The 20,338-nt window shown below is 42.2% G+C and overlaps 2 protein-coding genes across 2 annotated transcripts in view; both read right to left on the bottom strand.

The window, feature by feature from the left end:
• Window positions 1–8,468: 8,468 nt before the first annotated feature.
• LOC134197863 (probable serine/threonine-protein kinase DDB_G0271682) lies at window positions 8,469–16,636 on the bottom strand. Its single transcript, XM_062667212.1, has 4 exons — window positions 16,565–16,636; window positions 16,315–16,417; window positions 9,643–10,245; window positions 8,469–9,578 (listed from the first exon to the last, which is right to left on the bottom strand). Exons 1-4 carry the CDS (start codon window positions 16,568–16,570, stop codon window positions 8,770–8,772), a joined length of 1,521 nt encoding a protein of 506 aa, XP_062523196.1. The 5' UTR covers window positions 16,571–16,636; the 3' UTR covers window positions 8,469–8,769.
• Window positions 16,637–19,175: 2,539 nt separating this feature from the next.
• LOC134197862 (ankyrin repeat domain-containing protein 6-like) overlaps window positions 19,176–20,338 on the bottom strand; it is a 10,256-nt gene continuing 9,093 nt past the window's right edge. Inside the window, exon 4 of the mRNA XM_062667211.1 lies at window positions 19,176–19,287. Within this exon, the coding sequence (XP_062523195.1) occupies window positions 19,231–19,287 (57 nt within the window). The 3' untranslated portion in view covers window positions 19,176–19,230. The remainder of the gene's footprint in view (window positions 19,288–20,338) is intronic.

Genomic DNA, 20,338 nt, shown 5'->3' with positions numbered 1-20,338 from the left:
ATAGATAGACAGACACACCGACATACATACAGACACACTGATGTAAATATACACAGACAGACAAACAGACAGAGAGACAGACAAACAGACAACCAAAAACAGTCACGCAGACACATTGACAGACAGACACACAGACAGACACACTGACAAACATACATACATACAGACAGACAGACTGACTGTTCTAGCAAGCAGATTGGGAAGAAGTACCTGTGTGGGCGTAGTATGAGTCGGGCATGTGAGTGTGGCATGTAGTGTCTGTGCAAATTTCTAAACAAAAGTACCGATCGTTTGGGGGAGCAGCCTCTATAAATCACACTGAGTGGCAGACTGATAGTGACGTATAAACTACATTCTTAAATTAATTAAACTGTTTCTCATTACCAATAGAATGCTAAAGATATAACTGTATGTGTGCAGGTGTAGTGTACAGTACCTACTACATGAGTAGCCAGTGTACAGGTACACTCGTACCTTAGTATGCGTAGATGCAATAAAAATAAAAAATATTTATAAATAAAAAACAAATTAATTAATAAATAATTTGCGTATAGTTAATTTATATCAATAAATTCTTTATAAAGAATAAATAAATGACTTCCATACAATTAGTTATATAAATATATTTTTAGTAAATAATATTAAATAAATAAAATATAAATAATTTACAAACAATTAATTTCTATAAATAAATTAATTGTTAGCCTCAAACTTACAGACCAGAGAGCACGGGAACTCTAGTCTAGACCAGAACGGTACTAAAATGATTTCGGAAATAGCCTTCTAACCCAATCAGTATCTTAGAACCGGAATGTCGGTTGTAAATTCTGATTGGTTTAGCAATAATTGGTTATGCTAAGTGCACTAACGCTGATTGCACGCGTGTGAAATCCTCATGGGCGGCTAAGTGCACACCAGAGCCGTCATGAAGACTCTGGTGCATGCACACATCTTAGTTTTAGTTTCAGTTTCACTTCTTCAATCTTTTCAAGCTTGCAGTGAGAAGACATGCATAGCAGCGTCGCTAGACCATCACCTTTGACAACTGGTCGAGTGGTAGTCTCGCTAGTTGAGCAGTTAGAGTAGCTAGCGGTCTGCCAAAGAGTCAAAGAATCGTGCTTTCATGCCGTCTACCAAGATATCGCACCAAACACTGCAGACGCCTCTTCTTTGCTCGTGAGATCTCATGGCATTTGTTGTAATTTGTATAAATTTGTATATAATTTTTAGGTGTCCTTAAAAGTTACTGATCTTTAGCATAACGTCTTGCATAAGAAACAAACAGTTGACAGACAGACAGACAGACAGACAGACAGCCAGCCAGACAGACAGACTGACAGACAGACAGACAGGCACACTGATAGACAGATGGACACACATGATGACAGACCGACAGACAGACACACTGACAGACAGACGAACAGACACACTGAGACGGATGGACAGACACATTGACAGACAGACGGACACACACACTGAGACGGATGGACAGACACATTGACAGACAGACGGATAGACACACTGACTGACAGACAGACAGATAGACACACTAACAGACAGATGGACAGACACACCGACAGACAGACGACCAGACAGACAAACAGGCAGACACACTAACACACAGACTAACAGACACACTGACAGACCAACACACACACTGACAGACAGACGGACAGACACACTGACAGACAAAAACACTGACAGCCAGACGGATAGACACAATGATTGACGGACAGGCAGAGAACACTGACAAACAGAAAGACAGACACAATGACATACATACACACCTACCAACAGACAGACAAAAAAACAGACAGACAAAAAGACAGACAGACAGACAAACAGACACAATGACAGACAGACATAAATCCATCACTATGGTCATTTATCTTGAACTTTTAGTTACTAATTTGTTATAGTGATATAATGTTTACTGTATTAGCTTTGATGTTTACAATAAACGATCTACAACAGACAGACAAAAACACAAACAAACCGACAGACACAAAAACTACAGACAAACAAAAGGACAAACAAACATACATACATACATACATATAAATAATAATTTATTTAAAACCAACCAATAAATAGAAAACAAATTTCTATAAATTGTTTGTATTTCTCCACTTTCTATTAATTAAATAAAATTATAATAATATTCAATATTAATACATTTATTAGTAGTACATAACATCTCATACATCACATCAACACATACAACAACAACAAATACAAACACTCACCTCATCCTTCAGATTACCATCAGCATTGGATGATAATAACATAACAATTAGTGAATCATAACCATAAAATGCTGCCCACATTAAAGCAGTCACACCCTGTAATAACAATAATTGTGTTTTATTATTTGTATTTAATGTAATATCCGTCCTATCACAAATCTCATTACATCATTGAAATATCATTCTATTCATCCATCCATCCATCCATCCATTCATTCATTCATTCATTCATTCATTCATTCACTCTCAACACTTACATTAGGAGCTGCTTTGTTAACATTTGCTCCTTTCTGTAAGAGAAATTGTGCAATGGAAATGTAGCCTTTATAACAAGCTGTAACAAGTACAGGCCATCCCTACAATAGAGTGAGTTGTTATCAACAAACAATAAAACGAGTCACTCAGTCAATAACATACAGAAACACCACCACACGCATTAGCTGACGCTCCTGCCTTCAACAGAGCTTCCACCGCATCAACTTTGTTGTCGTCCACTGCTAGCGCTAACCTCCTATCCATGTGTGGTGTGTGTCTCACTCATCCTACCATCACATCAACACATCAATCACAACAAATCTTTACAATTTCACTCACAAACGAGAAATCACTCAACACGACACTCTCACACAACAAACTTACACTTCATCACCATAACTATTACATTACTACTCAATTTAACTTACTAACAAACGATCTATACCACGCAATTACAGATTGCAACTCCGATCGAGTTAGGGGGCCCCAAATTCGAACGAGTGATTGTACGCATGCGCCAACATCTTTCTATTTGCCCGAGTCACGTGATTAATTAAATATCACAACATTATACATGTAACGCATTCCCAACAAACTTTTGTATCAATACCTCGCAAAGCTTCAAGCAATCGAATATCTCTTGCCGACGAAACTTACTCTTCTAGCGCTTTCGTTTCTCTCCAAATTCTGATTGCATTTGTACCAAATCCAACCTACACGTTTTCTGCAGCAAGCGCTACACGGGGAGTGTGTCGATTTCTATCGAAACAAGCGCAAAGAGCAAAATTCGAATTCATTCAGAACATCCGGGACCTCGAAACAAAGATTGCACGTGACGTGTCCACGGACCTAGCTTTGCACTGCAGTAGCTTGCCCGTACGAAGGACGGTCCATTGATCCTAGATACAAATATTATCATTCACATTCACATCAACATGTCTTACATTGGCTTTTATGTTCATATCACATCCATTCTCTAACAGAATACGAACAACTTTGAACTGATTGTTGTAAGCAGCATAATGCAATGATGTCCATCCATCCTACAATAACAGAAAATTATAATAAGAAATCAATCAGACAGACAGACACACACACACAAACAGACAAACAGACAGACAGTATAGAATTTTTTAGGTTAATCAGAACTTATTTGTTTTTAGTATAACGTCTTGTGTAAGAAATAAATGTATTGACAGAAAGACAGACAGACAGCGAGACTAAGAGAAAGACTGACAAACGAAAGACATAACTACAGACAAACAGACAAACACACTGACTAACTGACGGACAGACACACTGACAGACAAACAGACAGACAGACAAACAGACAGACAGACAGACAAAGAAACAGACAGACAGACAGACACACTGAGAGACAAACGGACAGACAAACGGACAGACAAACAAAAAGACAGACACACTAACAGACAGACAAACAGATAGACACACTGACAGACAAACAGACAGATAGACAAACAAACAGACAGACACACTGACAGACAGACGGACAGACAGACAAATAGGCAGACACACTGATACACATACAAACAGACACACTGACAGACAAATGGACAGATACATTGACAGACAAATGGACAGATACATTGACAGACAAATGGACAGACACACTGACAGACAAAAACACTGACAGACAGACGGACAGACATAATGACTGACGGACAGGCAGAAAACACTGACAGACAGAGAGACACACACAATGACATACATACACACCTACCAACAGACAGACAAAAAGACAGACAGACAAACAGACAGACAGACAGACAAACAGACACAATGACAGACAGACATAAATCCATCACTATGGTCATTTATCTTGAACTTTTAGTTACTAATTTGTTATAGTGATATAACGTTTACTGTATTAGCTTTGATGTTTACAATAAACGATCTACAACAGACAGACAAAAACACAAACAAACCGACAGACACAAAAACTACAGACAAACAAAAGGACAAACAAACATACATACATACATACATATAAATAATAATTTATTTAAAACCAACCAATAAATATAAAACAAATTTCTATAAATTGTTTGTATTTCTCCACTTTCTATTAATTAAATAAAATTATAATAATATTCAATATTAATACATTTATTAGTAGTACAGAACATCTCATACATCACATCAACAAGAACAACAACAACAAATACAAACACTCACCTTATCCTTCAGATTACCATCAGCATTGGATGATAATAACATAACAATTAGTGAATCATAACCTTAAGTGCTGCCCACAGTAAAGCAGTGTAACCCTGTAATAGTCCATGGGCCAAGGTCAAAAAAAGGCTTCAGAAAACAAGTCCCATTCCACCCTCGTGAAGACACACGTTTCTTATCACCAAATGATAGACATGTCCAAGTACAGCATTTCTGCACTTGTCCCCATTGCGAAAAGTGTTCGTTTAGCTGTAATTAAATATTTTAATTTAAGCAGCGCCGACGGTCCGTTGTCCGAGGTTACGCCACACGTAGTATCATTAATTAAAAAGACGTTTGGGAACTAAGTAAATCATTTTCTACACCAAAGTCAACCCAATATTGCATTTCTAATTTAGTAATACTACATTTCTTACATAAAACTCTCAAAATCGGCAGCTCTATGTCGCTGTGATATTTACGCTGTCAATCCCCCGTCTGACGATACGCTGCTATCTTAACTTAATTCTCAGCAGTATCATCACTACTGGCTCTGGGCTCATCCACTTGATTTCTATTTTTTCCTGTCCACACACAATCCAATCGTGTCCATTACAACTTCCGACGGCAGGAAAGGCTTGGAGAGCATGTTTCCAAATGTAGGCTTGCTAGTTGGTCCGTTTGACGTGCAGTGACAGGGCATCGGCCGTTGCGGGGAGGTTCTGGCACGCAGGAGCCATAGCACAAAATATTTTGTACCTTGCTTCATTAATAGATGTGCAGTTCTGTTGTCCATACAATCGGCAAACAAACAATTCGCAACTTTTTTGAGTGTCTAACGTGCATTCAGGGGCTACTCCTAGTCCTGCCATGCCTGCCCGAATTGTACGATCTTTTATTAGAATTTCAAAAGACCGCTTTTTGCCTTTACCATAGAATGCACTCGTAGTATCGCAACCAATGAATGCATGATATCCTGGAAGAGATTTGCATATTTCTGTTCCGAGCGCGTGAGCTAGCCTCGACAAATGCACGAAACGCCGCCGGTCCTTGGTACCCGTTAGCCACAGTAACCGAACATGACGAAAAACATCCAAAGAGGCTGCATATATGCCAATGACAGCAACGTCGGTGTCTGGAGATTTGATGATGGTAGTCGATTCTCTAGATCGTGCAGCGTGCGCAGCGCGTAGGAAGAGTCTTGCGTCTGCCTCCTCGTGAGAGCACGTTAGCTTAAGAACCTCTGACCGCGATATCTGTTCACCGTCGGTAGATGTCAAGCGGACACAACAGGCTCCGGAACAAACGTAAAAATTGATGTTTTTGAGCATCCTACCGAAGCAAGAAGAAGTCCACTCGTTTACTAAAAAGTCCAGCAGAGCACTCTTGCTGTTTCCAGAGCTTAGGTACTTCTTGCACTGCTTTGGACATCGCCGAGACGCATTAATAATATGGGAAACAATGTCGCCGGTAGAGGCACGCTTGCTGCGCTCTGCGTCTAGGATGGATACAGATGGATAGCGATCTACGACAAAGTCAACACGAGAAAGCTGATCGTGGTCACGAGTGCCTAATACCGAGCGAAGAATTTGAAAAGCAAGATCTCGAAAAGTGTCCGTAGGCCTAGTAAGTGTACAAAATCGATGACCTCGGAAATAGAAGTATCGGGACCGTACACGACGTCTGGCATGCCAAAGCCATCCGGCCTGTAGAATTGTACGACATCATTGAAACGGTGACGCAAACGATGTTTCGGTTTCTCAGTACGGTAATTAGCATTTTCTATGCCACCGTTCCCTAACTATGTGTCGTAGTCGGAGCAGATGTCTACCATTGTGCACACAAATTTACTCGAAAACAGTAGAGGTTCTATATTGGCACACGGTGTGTTAGAGGCCTTCGTGTAGATTTCATTCCATTCCACGGGAGAGTCTTCGAGGTACTCGAGAGCTCTCGGATTGGTGGATTGCCTCTAACACGATCGGTGATACACCACATCCGATGCAATAGCAGCAAAGTCGTCTACAGAGCATTGGATCGACCGTTCGTCTTGTCTCAAATCGATGGCACGAAGAAGAGCTTCCGGTTGAATCTGCTCGCATTCGATCGGAGGTTCCATCTTTCGGCGACGAGTCGATATTTTCTTTTGCTTCTGGCATACGACACACATTGCAAAATCAGTGACCAGATTCCTCGAGGAGGCAGTTGCTCTCGTCACTCGATTCGATGTTGCAGACTCTACTGTCTCTCATCCTACATCACGACCGCGATCTAACTTGGAACATTCGGTGGACTCGTCTCATTGACACTAGTATTGTGAATCGGGTAGAGTGAATCATTGCACGATGCGAACAAAATACGAGTGCAGTGAGAGTGTCACCTTATTTACTTTCTTGGCTTTTCTAGGTCGGGTATACTTCTCATAGCACTCACGATGGTAGTATCCTTGGGACCAGACTCCCGGTGTCCGATAAGAAGGCGCCAGACGTCATCTTGTCGTGTCTCCGCTACTTTTTGGAAGGTCTTCCAACTGACATCGGTAAAAGATGTCAAGTTTCCAGTGTTGTCCGTGCAATGGCAAAGACACTGGCTCCAGTCTGTGTGAAACACCTTTGCGGCATGCTATTCCATCATTTCGTCATCGGCTAATTCTCTAACCGTCGACATTATACAATAATAAAGATCACTCTGCGGACTTTAAACGGTCAGAACATAACACAACGAGAATAGAGTGCATACAGCCTACGCCACATTATCTAGCTATTCGTTGCGGTATCACCTAGTGTAAATATAACAGCATTACATCACCTAGATCCTTAGTCCTAGTAGCGTTAGATCAGTCTAGATCCTTGTTATTCTTCCAATGTCCGCCTCCTTGTAGACATCCTTTGTGTGATAGTCCGTTCGTAGAAACAAGAAACGTCCGTGTTTGTTCTATCTACATCCAGTGAGGATATGCTACTAGAGTATGTACAAATATACCGTGTACAAAGGTTAGAAGGAAAACGAAGGTGCGTTCGCACTAGAGCAGCCTTGACTCGAGGACACTGGAAGATAAAGGCGAACATATGGTACATGCATGTACATCTACTAGATAGTAACAGAGTCGCTTGACTAGCTATGAACGGAGGTGTGAATACGGCTGAGTCTACACAAGACTTCGCAAATGAGGATATAAGGCTACTTGGCACTCGGCGTAAACGCACTAGAAGTCTTTGCTGACGACGGCAAGAGAAACAGCATTGCCGCTAACGCACGTTAGTGCACAGACTCGAGCGCAATCTGTTCGTGTTTGTCCAGTCTCTCGTTATGTTTTGAATAGCTGCTGTCTAAATACTCATATATTTCTTCTTCGACTTAATGTTATGCTTATAAATGCTAGAAAACAGAGTCTGCCCTCGGAGTACAGAGCGTACTCGCTGTCAGAACCAAAAATAGGCAAATGTAACCGAACGGACAACATTGGCGAAGGGGGACAAGTGAAGAAATGCTTTAAATGGATTCCTCTAACGTTTCGTAAAAAGAAATGTGTGTCTTCATGTGGGTGGAATGCAATTTCGTCTTTTTGGGAACTGGCCCATGGACTACTGACCTTGTTGCTACTGACTAATTAATGTATATGCCGACGGACAACCATGTGTACAACACATTCTCATCTAACAGACCAACAATTGCAAACAGCAAGAGTTTTCTATTCACATGTTGTCCTACATGACTTACTGATTATCCATCATAATGTATAAAGTGAATACATACAGACAGACTGACAAACGTGTATGTGTGGAGTTTGAGTTCGATTGGCAAGTTGTATTATAAAAGACTCATACTCAGCTGTAGCATTGACATACAAAAGTGATAAACAGCATTTAAAAAGGCTACGAAAAATGTGTACAATTCACATCAGCACAAAGTGAAACTGTAAATTAAAAACTATGACACCGACTGCTAGAATATCAAAAAGTTCAATGTCGACTCATATTGCACAGCAGACTACACACGTGCAACATCATCTATTGCATTTATAACAAGCTGCAAAGTTGGATAAATCGAGACAAACGGACAAACAAATACATCACAATTATCTGCTCTAAAGTCACATCCACGGCATCTCTACGAGTATCACTTTGTCTTCATTGCGTTTCTTGCCTTTCACCATCCTTTTGGGAGGACACGAAGTGTACTCGCCATTCTGCTTCACTGCATTCACTTGCAAGAGAGCTGCTGCTGCAGAAATGCGATCACGTGGATTCTCTTCTGCCATAGCAAAGCAAATGTCCTGCAGTGGAACATAAGGAACAGCTCGAAACTGACTCTTACGCCGTTTCACCTCTGCACCTACTCCTGTGAATAACTCGACAAACGTGACTCCCAAGCTGTACACGTCGGCTTGTGTTGTGTTGCGTGGGGTCACTGCACGACCTTCCACGACTCGTTCTGGTGCAATGTATTGTGGACTGAGAGGACCGACAGAAAGTGACTCGTTAGAGAAGCGACAAGAGCCCAGATCACCGATTTTGGCTTCCATGGTCTTGCCGATGAGAATGTTGGTAGAGCGAATGTCTCCGTGAAGAAGAGCAGGCTGCAGCTGGTGGAGATACATCACACCACACAGACATCCCACAGCTATATCCACTTGTTCCCTCGTGGACAGATATCTGCTTCTCAAAGCAGCTTTGATCACATCTTTCAGTGATCCTTCCAAAAGCTCCATGACGATACGAAGAGGAACTTCATTCTCAATGATAGCTCCACAGATGGATACAACATTGGGGTGATGGACACGACTGGACACCGACACTTCACGTTGAATGAACGAAATGTTGAGTTCGTCTACTCTAACCGGTTCTTCATGAAATGTCTTGACAGCAACTCTTACACCACTCCACATGCCAACACCAACCTCTACAATACACCATCAATACACACATACATACAGTAGAGAAACCGATTCACCAATTTCTGTTACCTCCATAAGCTCCTTCTCCCAACTTTAATCCAGTCACGTGTAAACTGTCATCATGGATCAGTGTAACGCTGTCGTATTGATGTTGAAGTTGTTGCAGCTCCTGCACTGCACTTTCACTTCTCTGTAAGGCTCTTGCTAGACGTTCATTAGTCATCTGCTTCTCTTGCACCTCCTGCCTCAAGACATTCATTTGCCTTCTCTGCTCTTCTATTGTGCTTCCCTGTTGCTCTATTGTGTTTCTCTTGCAATCCAATTCTTCCTCCTTTTGTTGCAGTTGTCTCTCATTGTCATCTAACCGACTTGCCATTCTTGTGATTTCCTCCTGCAGTTCGTTTGCTTCTCTCTGTTTCTGTGCTGCTAAATGTTCCTGCTCATCAACTGCTGTTTGTAGTTGTTTGTTGTGTTCGTCACGTCGCTGCATGAGCTGCAGCAATCTCCTTACTTCTCCCACTTGACGTTCATTCTCATCAGCGACAGTACGAGTCACAGCCTCCTGATCAGCCAATTGCTGCTGTAAAGCAGATTTCTCTGCTTGAATGGCTTGATTGCTTTCTCTGAGCTGCTCCAACTCTCTTTGTAAATCCTCAACTTGACATGCACTTGCTTGATACGCACATGATAAACAAACACAAAAATCAAATATACAAACAATACAAATAAACAAATGAGTGAACAAAAAAATTCTAGCTGCCATCTGATTTCCCACCAATAACACGACTTTGATGTCACACATAATAAACCCATATTTGTGCAATTTCATCTTTGATCTTTCATTATAAAAGATATGATGATGTAAAACCAAGAAAGTGATTGATTTCGCGTTAGCAATTGCAAACAAATAAGTTCTGTAAATAAAGAAAAAATAATAAATAATAAAGAATAAATAATAAATAATAATAAATAATAAATAATAAATAATAAATAATAAGGTCGAGCAGACCAAGACGCTAGAGAACAATCCTAAGAGACTTCGCCAGAACGGTTTGTTTCAACGAGATGCTGGACTGTTTTACAGAGAGTTGGGTAAGCAGACTATCCAGGTCACTTCCCCGCCATCTGAGTCTGAGATCGAGGAGTATTGAGGTGGTATCCTAGAACCTGAGGTACATCACAATGAGTCTGCCTTCTGGCTGAGACGTCAAACCGATGGCGAGACGCACCGGAAAGATGAGCAGCAGTGGTTACCTATATCAGACAATGAAGTCACATCGTGTCTCAAAAGGATGGGGAACTGGAAGTCTCCTGGACCAGACAAGGGTTATGGTTTCTTGGTCAAGCGTATCACGTGTCTTCACACTGATCTGACTCGTAACTACAACCTGCTAGTTCAGAATCCAGACTCTGTACCCGACTGGTTGTCTCAAGGAATAACTACTCTGATTCCTAAGAATGACAAGACTGACAAGGGCAAAAATTACCGGCCTATCACGTGTCTGTCTGCCTTCTATAAGACCCTCACATCAGTCATTAGGCAGAGGATTGCAGGGCATTTGGTTCAGAGAAACCTCGTGGCTCTGGAGCAGAAGGATTGTCTACAGGGGTCTTTTGGTGCAAAGGATCAGCTGTTGATCAACAAGCTGCTTACCGAAGACTGTAAGACAAGGCACAAGAGCTTGAGCATGGCTTGGATGGACTACCAGAAAGCCTATCACAGCGTGCCACACAGTTGCTCCAATGGCTTCAGATGCATAAGATTAGTCCAGAATCGTGCAAGTTCTTGTCACGTGTGATGAAGAGTTGGTGGACATCAATGGTGCTTTCTTGCAGGAACAGTAGGATCAAGACAAGGCTTATGCAGATCAGGAAAGGTATTTTCCAAAGTGACTCACTTTCTCCACTTCTCTTCTGTATGGCTCTCAATCCTCTGAGTAAGGAGCTGAAGAAAACCGCTTACGACTACCGGATGACCACTGGGCATGGTGAGACTGCCCAACGTCAGCTCATCAGTCGTCTACTTTACATGGATGATCTGAAGCTGTATGACAGAAACTCTGATCAGTTGGACGGGTTATTGTACTACCGGTTCTCACTTACAGTTTTGGCGTCATTCATTGGGGGTGCATGGACCTGCAGCAGCTCGATCAACAGACCAGAAAGCTCCTCTCTATGCACGGTGCCCACAATCCTGCTGCACACATTGACCGACTGTACGCTCCTTGCAGTGATGGGGGTAGGGGGTTACAACAGATTGAGTCGACATATCAATCTTGTCTTGTGAGGTTGAACTGTTACCTTGCTGACAGTTCTGATCCTCTCATGCAAATGATACGGGACTGTGACTCCGGATAATCTTCACACTCGATCAAGCGCATGGTATGTCGCTTTACTGCACAGCTGCAGAGGAGTGTTGCTTCGGACGACAAGTCGCAGAGCTTACACAGGAATATATCCATCTGGGTTGAAGGTGGCTTCGAGCAAGCGCCTGAAACATATGCGAGACATTGCCATACATGTTGCAGTTCTCTTCGTGTGCGGTCCTGGAGCGGGAAGCCTATGCACAGGCAGTATCACCGTCTCACTGAGCAACCGCCTGTGGACATGAAAGAGACCTACGGATGGCTAAAGACAGCGAATCTTCCTGCAGCAACTGAGGGACTGGTGGTTGCTGCTCAAGACCAAGCTCTTCGGACTCGGTACTATGAGCGCAAAATTCTACATCATGATGTCAGTCCTACTTGCCACATGTGCAGTGTAGGCCTGGAAACAGTCGACCACATTGTGGCAGGCTGTAGTGCTTTGACACCGAAGGACTGCACTGATCGACACAATCAGGTGGCCTCCATTGACTGGGATATTTGTCACCATTTGGGGTTCCAGTGGAGAGCAGATGGTACCAGGATCATCCTGATAAGCTTGTGGAGACGGATGACATTACTATGATGTGAGATACCACCATCCCAACTGCAAGGAAGATCAAAGCCAATCGTCCAGACATCTGTCTCAAAAATAAGAAGACAAACACTTCTCTTCTTATTGATATCAGCTGTCTTGCTGATGGCAAGATCGGCAAGAAACATGCTGAGAAGTTGGCAAAGTACAGCGACTTGCGAGTGGAGATAAGCCGCATGTGGCATTGTCGAACACTGGTGGTTTCGGTGGTCTTGGGAGCTTTGGGCACAGTGCACGCAGGTCATCACAACCTGCAGCACTTACAGAAAACAGTGCTTCTGGGATCTACTCGAATCCTTCGTAAAGTCATGTCTTCTTTCTAGACAGCCGTGATGGTCTAAGTACTTCTGAAGCAGGGTTTGCTTCCCGTACTTGTAATAGACTTTACAAACCAGACTGATCTGGTTGAGCACGACACATAAATAATAAAAAATAAATAATAGATAATAAATAATAAATAAAAAATATAAAACAAATAATAAATAAGAAAATAATAAGTAATAAAATAAATAAATAATAAATGTCACCGCCGTGGCTTAGTGGTTAGCGAGAATGGCTACCACTCCATGGTTTGGGGGTTCAAACCCCAGTGACGACAGTATATTATGAAACTTGTCTGTCTTTCTTTCTCATGTTTCTCTAGGTTTATCCATGAGACTATGACTCGTTTCAGTCGTTGGGGAGTTTCTGTGGTCTGGCGAACGGTCCGTTGACAAAGACGTTCAGTGCTTTCCTGGTGGTCATTGATAGCCACTAGGCGTGCTGTCCCGATGTTCGCGGTCACCGTAATGCCTGCAATCTATATGGAATTGGCTAGTCATTGATCGCCGTCTGGACTACACAGAAACATGTACTCTGCTGGGCTCACCTGCCGTGTGGGTGGGCACCTAGATGGGGACAAAGACCCCACTTGCCCATAATGGAGGGGCATAGCGACACACAATAATTAAGCTACGAGCGTAAAGAAGGACACCACAATGAGCGGTGGACTGCTTCGCGAGAAGCTCACTCTAAACGGGCTGAATTGACTTCCGGTCTGTCTGTCGGTATGTTTGTACCTATGTTTGTTTGTAACTATCTACCTATGTTTGTTTGTAAGCGTGTGTCACACTCGGGGAGTTTGTCGAGAATCAGCAATCGTTTTGAGACGCAAAACGTGGGTGACGCAATACTAGCTTGTCAGTGTGCATCACTCTCGGGAATTTGTTGAGCCAATCAGCTGTCCTTTGGCACATCAACAATGGGTGACGTAACAATCCCACGCATTATGACAGAAAAGCCGACATGTCGTAAACCTCCATTTTACGGTCAAACTTTTGTCAAACCGAGAAGCGCAGAGTAAAGACCAGGTAATAGTTGATGCGTTTGTTACTTTTTACAAAAGAATCGCAAAACAAACGAATTTATCGTTCTACAAGAAGCCAAGCAAAGGTCCCATGGGACCACGCATGTGTACCATTGCGCACGACCAACATGTCATCTGCGATCTTCAAGAGAGCAATACGTTTTAGTTGTAAGTAGAACTGATGATGAACGATCGACGTCGTCTTGTAAGAAAGATTCGTAGGAAATGCTAACGCTGCTTTTTTCTGGCCGGTCACTACATGTCGCTTTACAGTATTTCTAGGAGACGTGCGAGATCAATCTTTATCTATCTAGATACGACGAATTATCATTGGAACGAAAGATGCTAGCAACGTACGGCTCAACGATAATCTCGTCCACCTCAAAAGTTAATTAACTGAAAGTGATGCAAGATCGAGCGCTACAGATTAACAGAATCGAGAAATATCGTGGATAACAAGCCCGCTCCGTTCAAGAATATATTTACAAGTGTAAGTAGGACTGATGATGAGCGATCGGCGTCGTCTTGCAAGAAAGACTCGTAGGAAACGTTGCGCTGCATGCTTTCTTCTGGATCCGGTCGCTAGACATACATGTCGCTTCACAGTATTTCCGGTGCACGTACATTCATCTCTAGCTACAATGAATTAATCCTAACGAAACAAAAGATGATAGCAACGGCTCAACGAAAGTGACAGCAACGGCTCAATGAAAGCATGCTAATCGTGTCCATGCACCGTAAGCAGAGGCGTCGCTCAATAGGGGCCTGGGTGGGCCATGGCCCCCCAATATTAGTAGGCGTGGCCGTCTAGACAATTGACAATAGACAATAATCCTAGCGCTGCCCCCCAATTTTGGACGTCCAGCGACGCCTCTGCCGTAAGTGATGCAAGCAAGAGCGCTACATGCAGAATTGAGAAATAACGTGAATAACAAGCCGCTTCGTGCAAGAGATGCAGCTGTCACGCATGTGCATGTACTAAAGTGTACTGTGGGACATTGATGATATTTAGTTAATTATCTTTAATCACATCGACGCATCCCTGTGTTTTCAAAGAATTATACATTCTAGCAACAAGCTAATGATTAAATAATGATAATGACAATAAATAGACAAAAATTAATAAAATTTACATTAATATTCACAATAAATAAACGTGCCACACACGCACACACACACACACACACACACACACACACACAAACATGGACACACACACACACACACACACACACACACATGCACACACACACACGCATACACACAAACACACGCACACACACATACACACAAACACACACACACAAACAAACAAACAAACACACACACACACATGGACACTTGCACACACACAAATGGACACTTACTTGCACACACACACACACACACACACTCACACACACACACACACACACACACACACACACACACACACACACACGCACACAAACACACGCTCGTAGCTCTGAAGCGACGGTGTAAACACAGCTTCATTTACTAGTAAATAATAAATAATAAATAAAGGTTCTGGCCATCATTGGATCTGCACTGCTGCTTCTCATTTACAGTTTTGGTGTCATACATTGGAGAACCACAAATCTGCAGCAGCTTGATCGACAGACCAGGAAACTTCTCTCTATGCAAGGTCCACCATCCTGCGGCAGACACTGACCAGCTGTACGCTCTGTGCATCGAGGGCGGTCGAGGGTTATGACAGATAGAGTCGACCTATCAGTCTTGTATTGTGGCGATGGACTGTTACCTTCATAACAGCTCTGGTTTCTTAATGAAAAATGGTACAGGAATATGATGCTAGGAGGTCCTCTCATTCACTCCACCGCATGGCCCCTCAGTTTACTGCAAGGCTGCAGGGGAGTCTCTCTAAAGACAACAAGTCGCACAGCCTGCATGGAAGTGGGACCATCCTGTGTGGTGGCGTCTTCTAGACAAGCACGGTCTATCTAGAGGAACGAGACAACAACCACTACTGCTGCTGCAGCTGCTGCTGCTGCTGCCTCAGCCCCGCCACCACCGCCGCCGCTGCCACCACCACCACCACCACCACCACTAGGTTGTCAGCATTGTAGTCACATAAGAAATCTTTTAAAATGTTTGATATAAATGAGTGAAAAAGGTCTCAAACTCTACACAACAGTATAAACTGTCTGGTTGTTTTCTGTAGTTGCTGTTTAACTGGTTAATATTCTCCACTCCGGTCAGACATGCCTTGATAAACTAAAGCGAAAGTGAAATTTTGGTTTTACTGTCTTGTACAGCCACACAATTTGATGGCAATGACAAAGTCTGGACTGTGGCAAACACAAGACACTGAATTTTTGGTTTTAATTGTTTACTATTTGACAAATGAGAATCCATACTGACATAACCAAATTAATATTACCCACAACTAACTGAATTTTCTCTCTGCTGTCTCTCACCTCTCAATGCTGTCGGTAGGTCTGTAATTTGTCTTCTCATTTCAGCAATTTCTCTCTCCTTTTCTGAACTTTCATTTCTCAGTTGTTGTGTAGGTGTAGTGGTCTGTTTAAAACAACAGCAATTCTTATTATTGATGTATACATCAAGAAATGTTCTAGGCAGTTACTGTAGCAAATCTAACAAAACAACACACCCACGCAATATTTAAAAATCAACTACCGAACATCAATACAAATGTAATCAACTGACCCTCATTGTTTGTGTCACTGGTGTAGAAAGATGAACATTTGATGCTGTTGCTGTTGAGCTTGTACAACCTGCAAACACCAAAAGTAAAAATGTAAAATTAAATAAATTTTATTTTGTTAATTAAATTTCTGTTTATTACTAAAACTTATCAAATGTGATAATAATACAAAATTAACATTTTACCAGACTACACAATGTAAACATTGACACACACACACACACACACACACACACACACACACACACACACACACTTGACAAATGTGAAGACCTCCACCTCATTCGAGTCGGCCATAGTGTCAGTTACGGAGATAGCTCTCCTTGCCTAGAGAGAGAGGGCCTCCATGCGCTACGTGGAAACTTAAAGACCAGCGTTACACTCCACCTGGAGCTTGGCCAGCGGCACAGACAATGGCATCGCCCTGGGCCTAAACACAAAGGCTCAACGTACCCGTCTGTTGCATGTTACTGCCAAATCAGCGGTCTTGTATACCTCAGTCAAAGACAAGGAATGTATTAATATTCCTAAGTTGAGAAAAGCAATTGTGTGTAAGTTGTTGCCAATTACACCATAGCTCGCCATCACGGACTTGCAACCCGGATGTCTCCATTCTCCAAATGCACTCTCCACCCAATTGAGCTACAGCACCACACACACACACACACACACACACACACACACACACACACACACACACACACACACACACACACACACACACACACACACACACACACACACACACACACACACACACATGCACACACACAAAATGTTACTATTCCCTTCTTTAGGTGTCATCCATGTGAGACATGACAATGAAGACAGTTCCCCTTGGCCTCCAGAGACAAGGCTTCCGTGCACAATGTAAATTCTCCGAAAGAGCTTTAACAATCCGAATTGAACTTGGGGAGAGCGTCCAAGAACATCGGCTATGGCACAATTCTGGGACTGGACACCAAGGCCCTCATGTACCCATCTGCTGCAAGATGTTCTTATCCCCAAGAAATGACCGGGTAGTTATATATACTCTTGAGTCTAGAGAGGAAATTATGTACGAGTTCCTTGCATAAGGAAACTACTCCCGAGCTCTTCCTGTACTTGAACTAATAATGCAAAGGTCCCGGATGTTTCCATTCTCCTCACTAATTGAGCTGCAGACACCACTCAAACACAAACGCAAACAAAATCTCAAACACACACACACACACACACACACACACACACACACACAAACACACACACACACACACAAACACACACACACACACACACACACACACACACACACACACCTAACTAACTCTGACATGTATAATAAATATTCTTGATTGAAACAACAATTCACAACAATTCAAATAACTATATTTTATAAATCACTGCATTTCATTATGATTATCAAAACTTAATAATTATTCACAATTAGTGACATGAGTCAAGAGTGGAATATAAAGAAAAAATTTTGGTCAGACATCATGCTCTAGTAAGAGGTTGACCTTAAATTTAAAGTTTTGAGCATTCATTCTTATTTGATTTCACAATCTCTTCTTGTAATCATCAGCATCAACATTAAATTTCATTTCTTTATTTGTTGCATCATATTCACTACTTTATATATTTCCTATCAAAATATAAACATAAAATTTGGTTTGTTGCACTGTTATGATCATGATGATGACAGGTGGTTGTCATGGTGATTACAATTCATTGTAACTAAAATTTTATTAAATTTTAGTTAAAGGAAGGTCTGTAAAGTAAATACCATAAACTGATCAATAAATGAGAAAGCTAATCAAGAGAATGTTGTTGTTCAACAAACAATTTAGTTACCAACACGTGGCCCTCCCACCGTTTATCCATTCGACTGCAGCTCATACAATAAATGCTGCTCGGGGTAATAAATATGATATTTGCTCTAAAACGTCATTTTCAATTCACACATCTGGAGATCATCAACTCCAGATCTTGCCTGCTTCCATCAGTTGTATGGACTTTTGGGTTGCTCATTGACACCCTACCAATACCATCCATGCAATAACTATTATTATGCCTTGAACAGTCATGTAGGTATGTCCAATCAAAGAAAAATTGTGGTCAGTTATGAACACCAGTTGATCGATCAATTACCAATGAATGAATGACCGCTAAATTGCACTTTGTCAGTCATAGCACCTCATCATCAATGTCGAGTGAAATGTTGTTACTATAGCTGCACCATGCACCGGCTACACAAAGTGTAGAACTGAACACTGAAAGTAGATTTTAATTCTCTTCTTCACAAACTGAAGACACGAGAGAATACAGACTTCTTGTACGGTATATGTATTTAGATCTCTATTACAGTCTATCATCTCAACGTTTACTGTAATGATTATCTACATACAACACATTAGATGTATTCAGGTACTCATACAGCTTGTATACAAGTGTTTGCATAAGTCAATCAAATATATATCTGCTTGTCACACTCAGATAATTGGCTATCACATTCAAATTATTACACAAGTGAGGAACACTATAGTAGTGTAATAGGATTCGGTGCAGCCCATGCGGCTGACACAATATGCTTAGAAGAGCTGCATTAATACAAAGTAATTAAGCAACAAAATGCCTGCGTGTCAAGCTCTAGTGGGAGGACACTGTAAACTCTATATCATTGTTTGCATTATGACTTACTGCTGTTAGGTACAACTGATGCTGAAGATGCAGTTGGGGAACTCACCTGCACAAACAGGATAACATTAAAATAAATATACATACAGGTAAACATATCAACACACACACACACACACACACACACACACACACACACACACACACACACACACACACACACACACACACACACACACACACACACACACACACACACACACACACACACACACACCCTAAATGTTAGGAGCTGCCTCTCAGAGGTCACACCCCAAGCTGCTAAGTTGGCCCTGTGCGCTACTCAGGGATCACTGGGTCTGCGCTAGCAAACTCTTGGAGCCAGACAAGGCACTGGCAGAAGCACAGACTTATGAGCTAACTGTGGTGTAAGCACACAGAGTCTCACCAGGACCCCAGTGGCTGACGTCACGACACAGCCGATGGCCTCTTACGACCCCAGTCAATGACCAGGTACAAATTTATACTCCTAAGTCGAGAGAAGCAAATGTATGTTAGTTTTCTGCTTAAGGATATTAAGCTATAGTTTGCAATCACTGTGACTTGAACTTGCAACCCTTCATGGTCCCGGATGTACACACTCCATAAGATGATTCTCAAACCAACTGAGTTATCGCACCAAACACACACACACACACACACACACACACACACACACACACACACACACACACACACACACACAAACACACACACAAATTGACAAATGTCAAGCCCTCCATGTCAACCATAAGGTCAGTTGTGGAGATAGATCCCCTGCCTCTAGAGACAGGGCCTTCATGCGCTACGTGGAGGCTTATGGCCACCGCTACAATCCACCTCGAGCTTGGCCAGAGTCATCCAGGGACACTGACTATGATGCAGCTTTGGGACCAGGCACCAAGGCCCACAACTACCCGTCTGCTGCATGATGTTACTGCCAAGCCAGCAATCATGTCCTGGGTACCCCAGTCAATGACCTGGTACTCATTTATACTCCAGAGTAGAGAGAAGCAATTGTGTGTAAGTTTCTTGCTTAAGGAAATTATGAACTAGCTTCCCATAACCGTGACTTGAACCTGAAAGCCTGCAAGGTGACGAATGTTTTCATTCTCCAAATA

The sequence above is a fragment of the Corticium candelabrum genome, assembly GCF_963422355.1.
Source record: "Corticium candelabrum chromosome 2 unlocalized genomic scaffold, ooCorCand1.1 SUPER_2_unloc_2, whole genome shotgun sequence".
Classification (NCBI taxonomy): Eukaryota; Metazoa; Porifera; class Homoscleromorpha; order Homosclerophorida; family Plakinidae; genus Corticium; species Corticium candelabrum.
Note: the sequence above shows the minus strand (reverse complement) of the source record. Positions and strands in the feature narration are given on the sequence as shown.

Bases quoted from the DNA above. Each gene is read 5' to 3' on its own strand.
- LOC134197863 (XM_062667212.1), bottom strand. The intron at 10,246-16,314 runs GTGAGAGACAGC...GTGCGTATCAAG, and splicing joins CCTACCGACAGCATTGAGAG to CAAGTGCATGTCAAGTTGAG. The intron at 9,579-9,642 runs GTAACAGAAATT...GGTGTATTGTAG, and splicing joins GGGAGAAGGAGCTTATGGAG to AGGTTGGTGTTGGCATGTGG.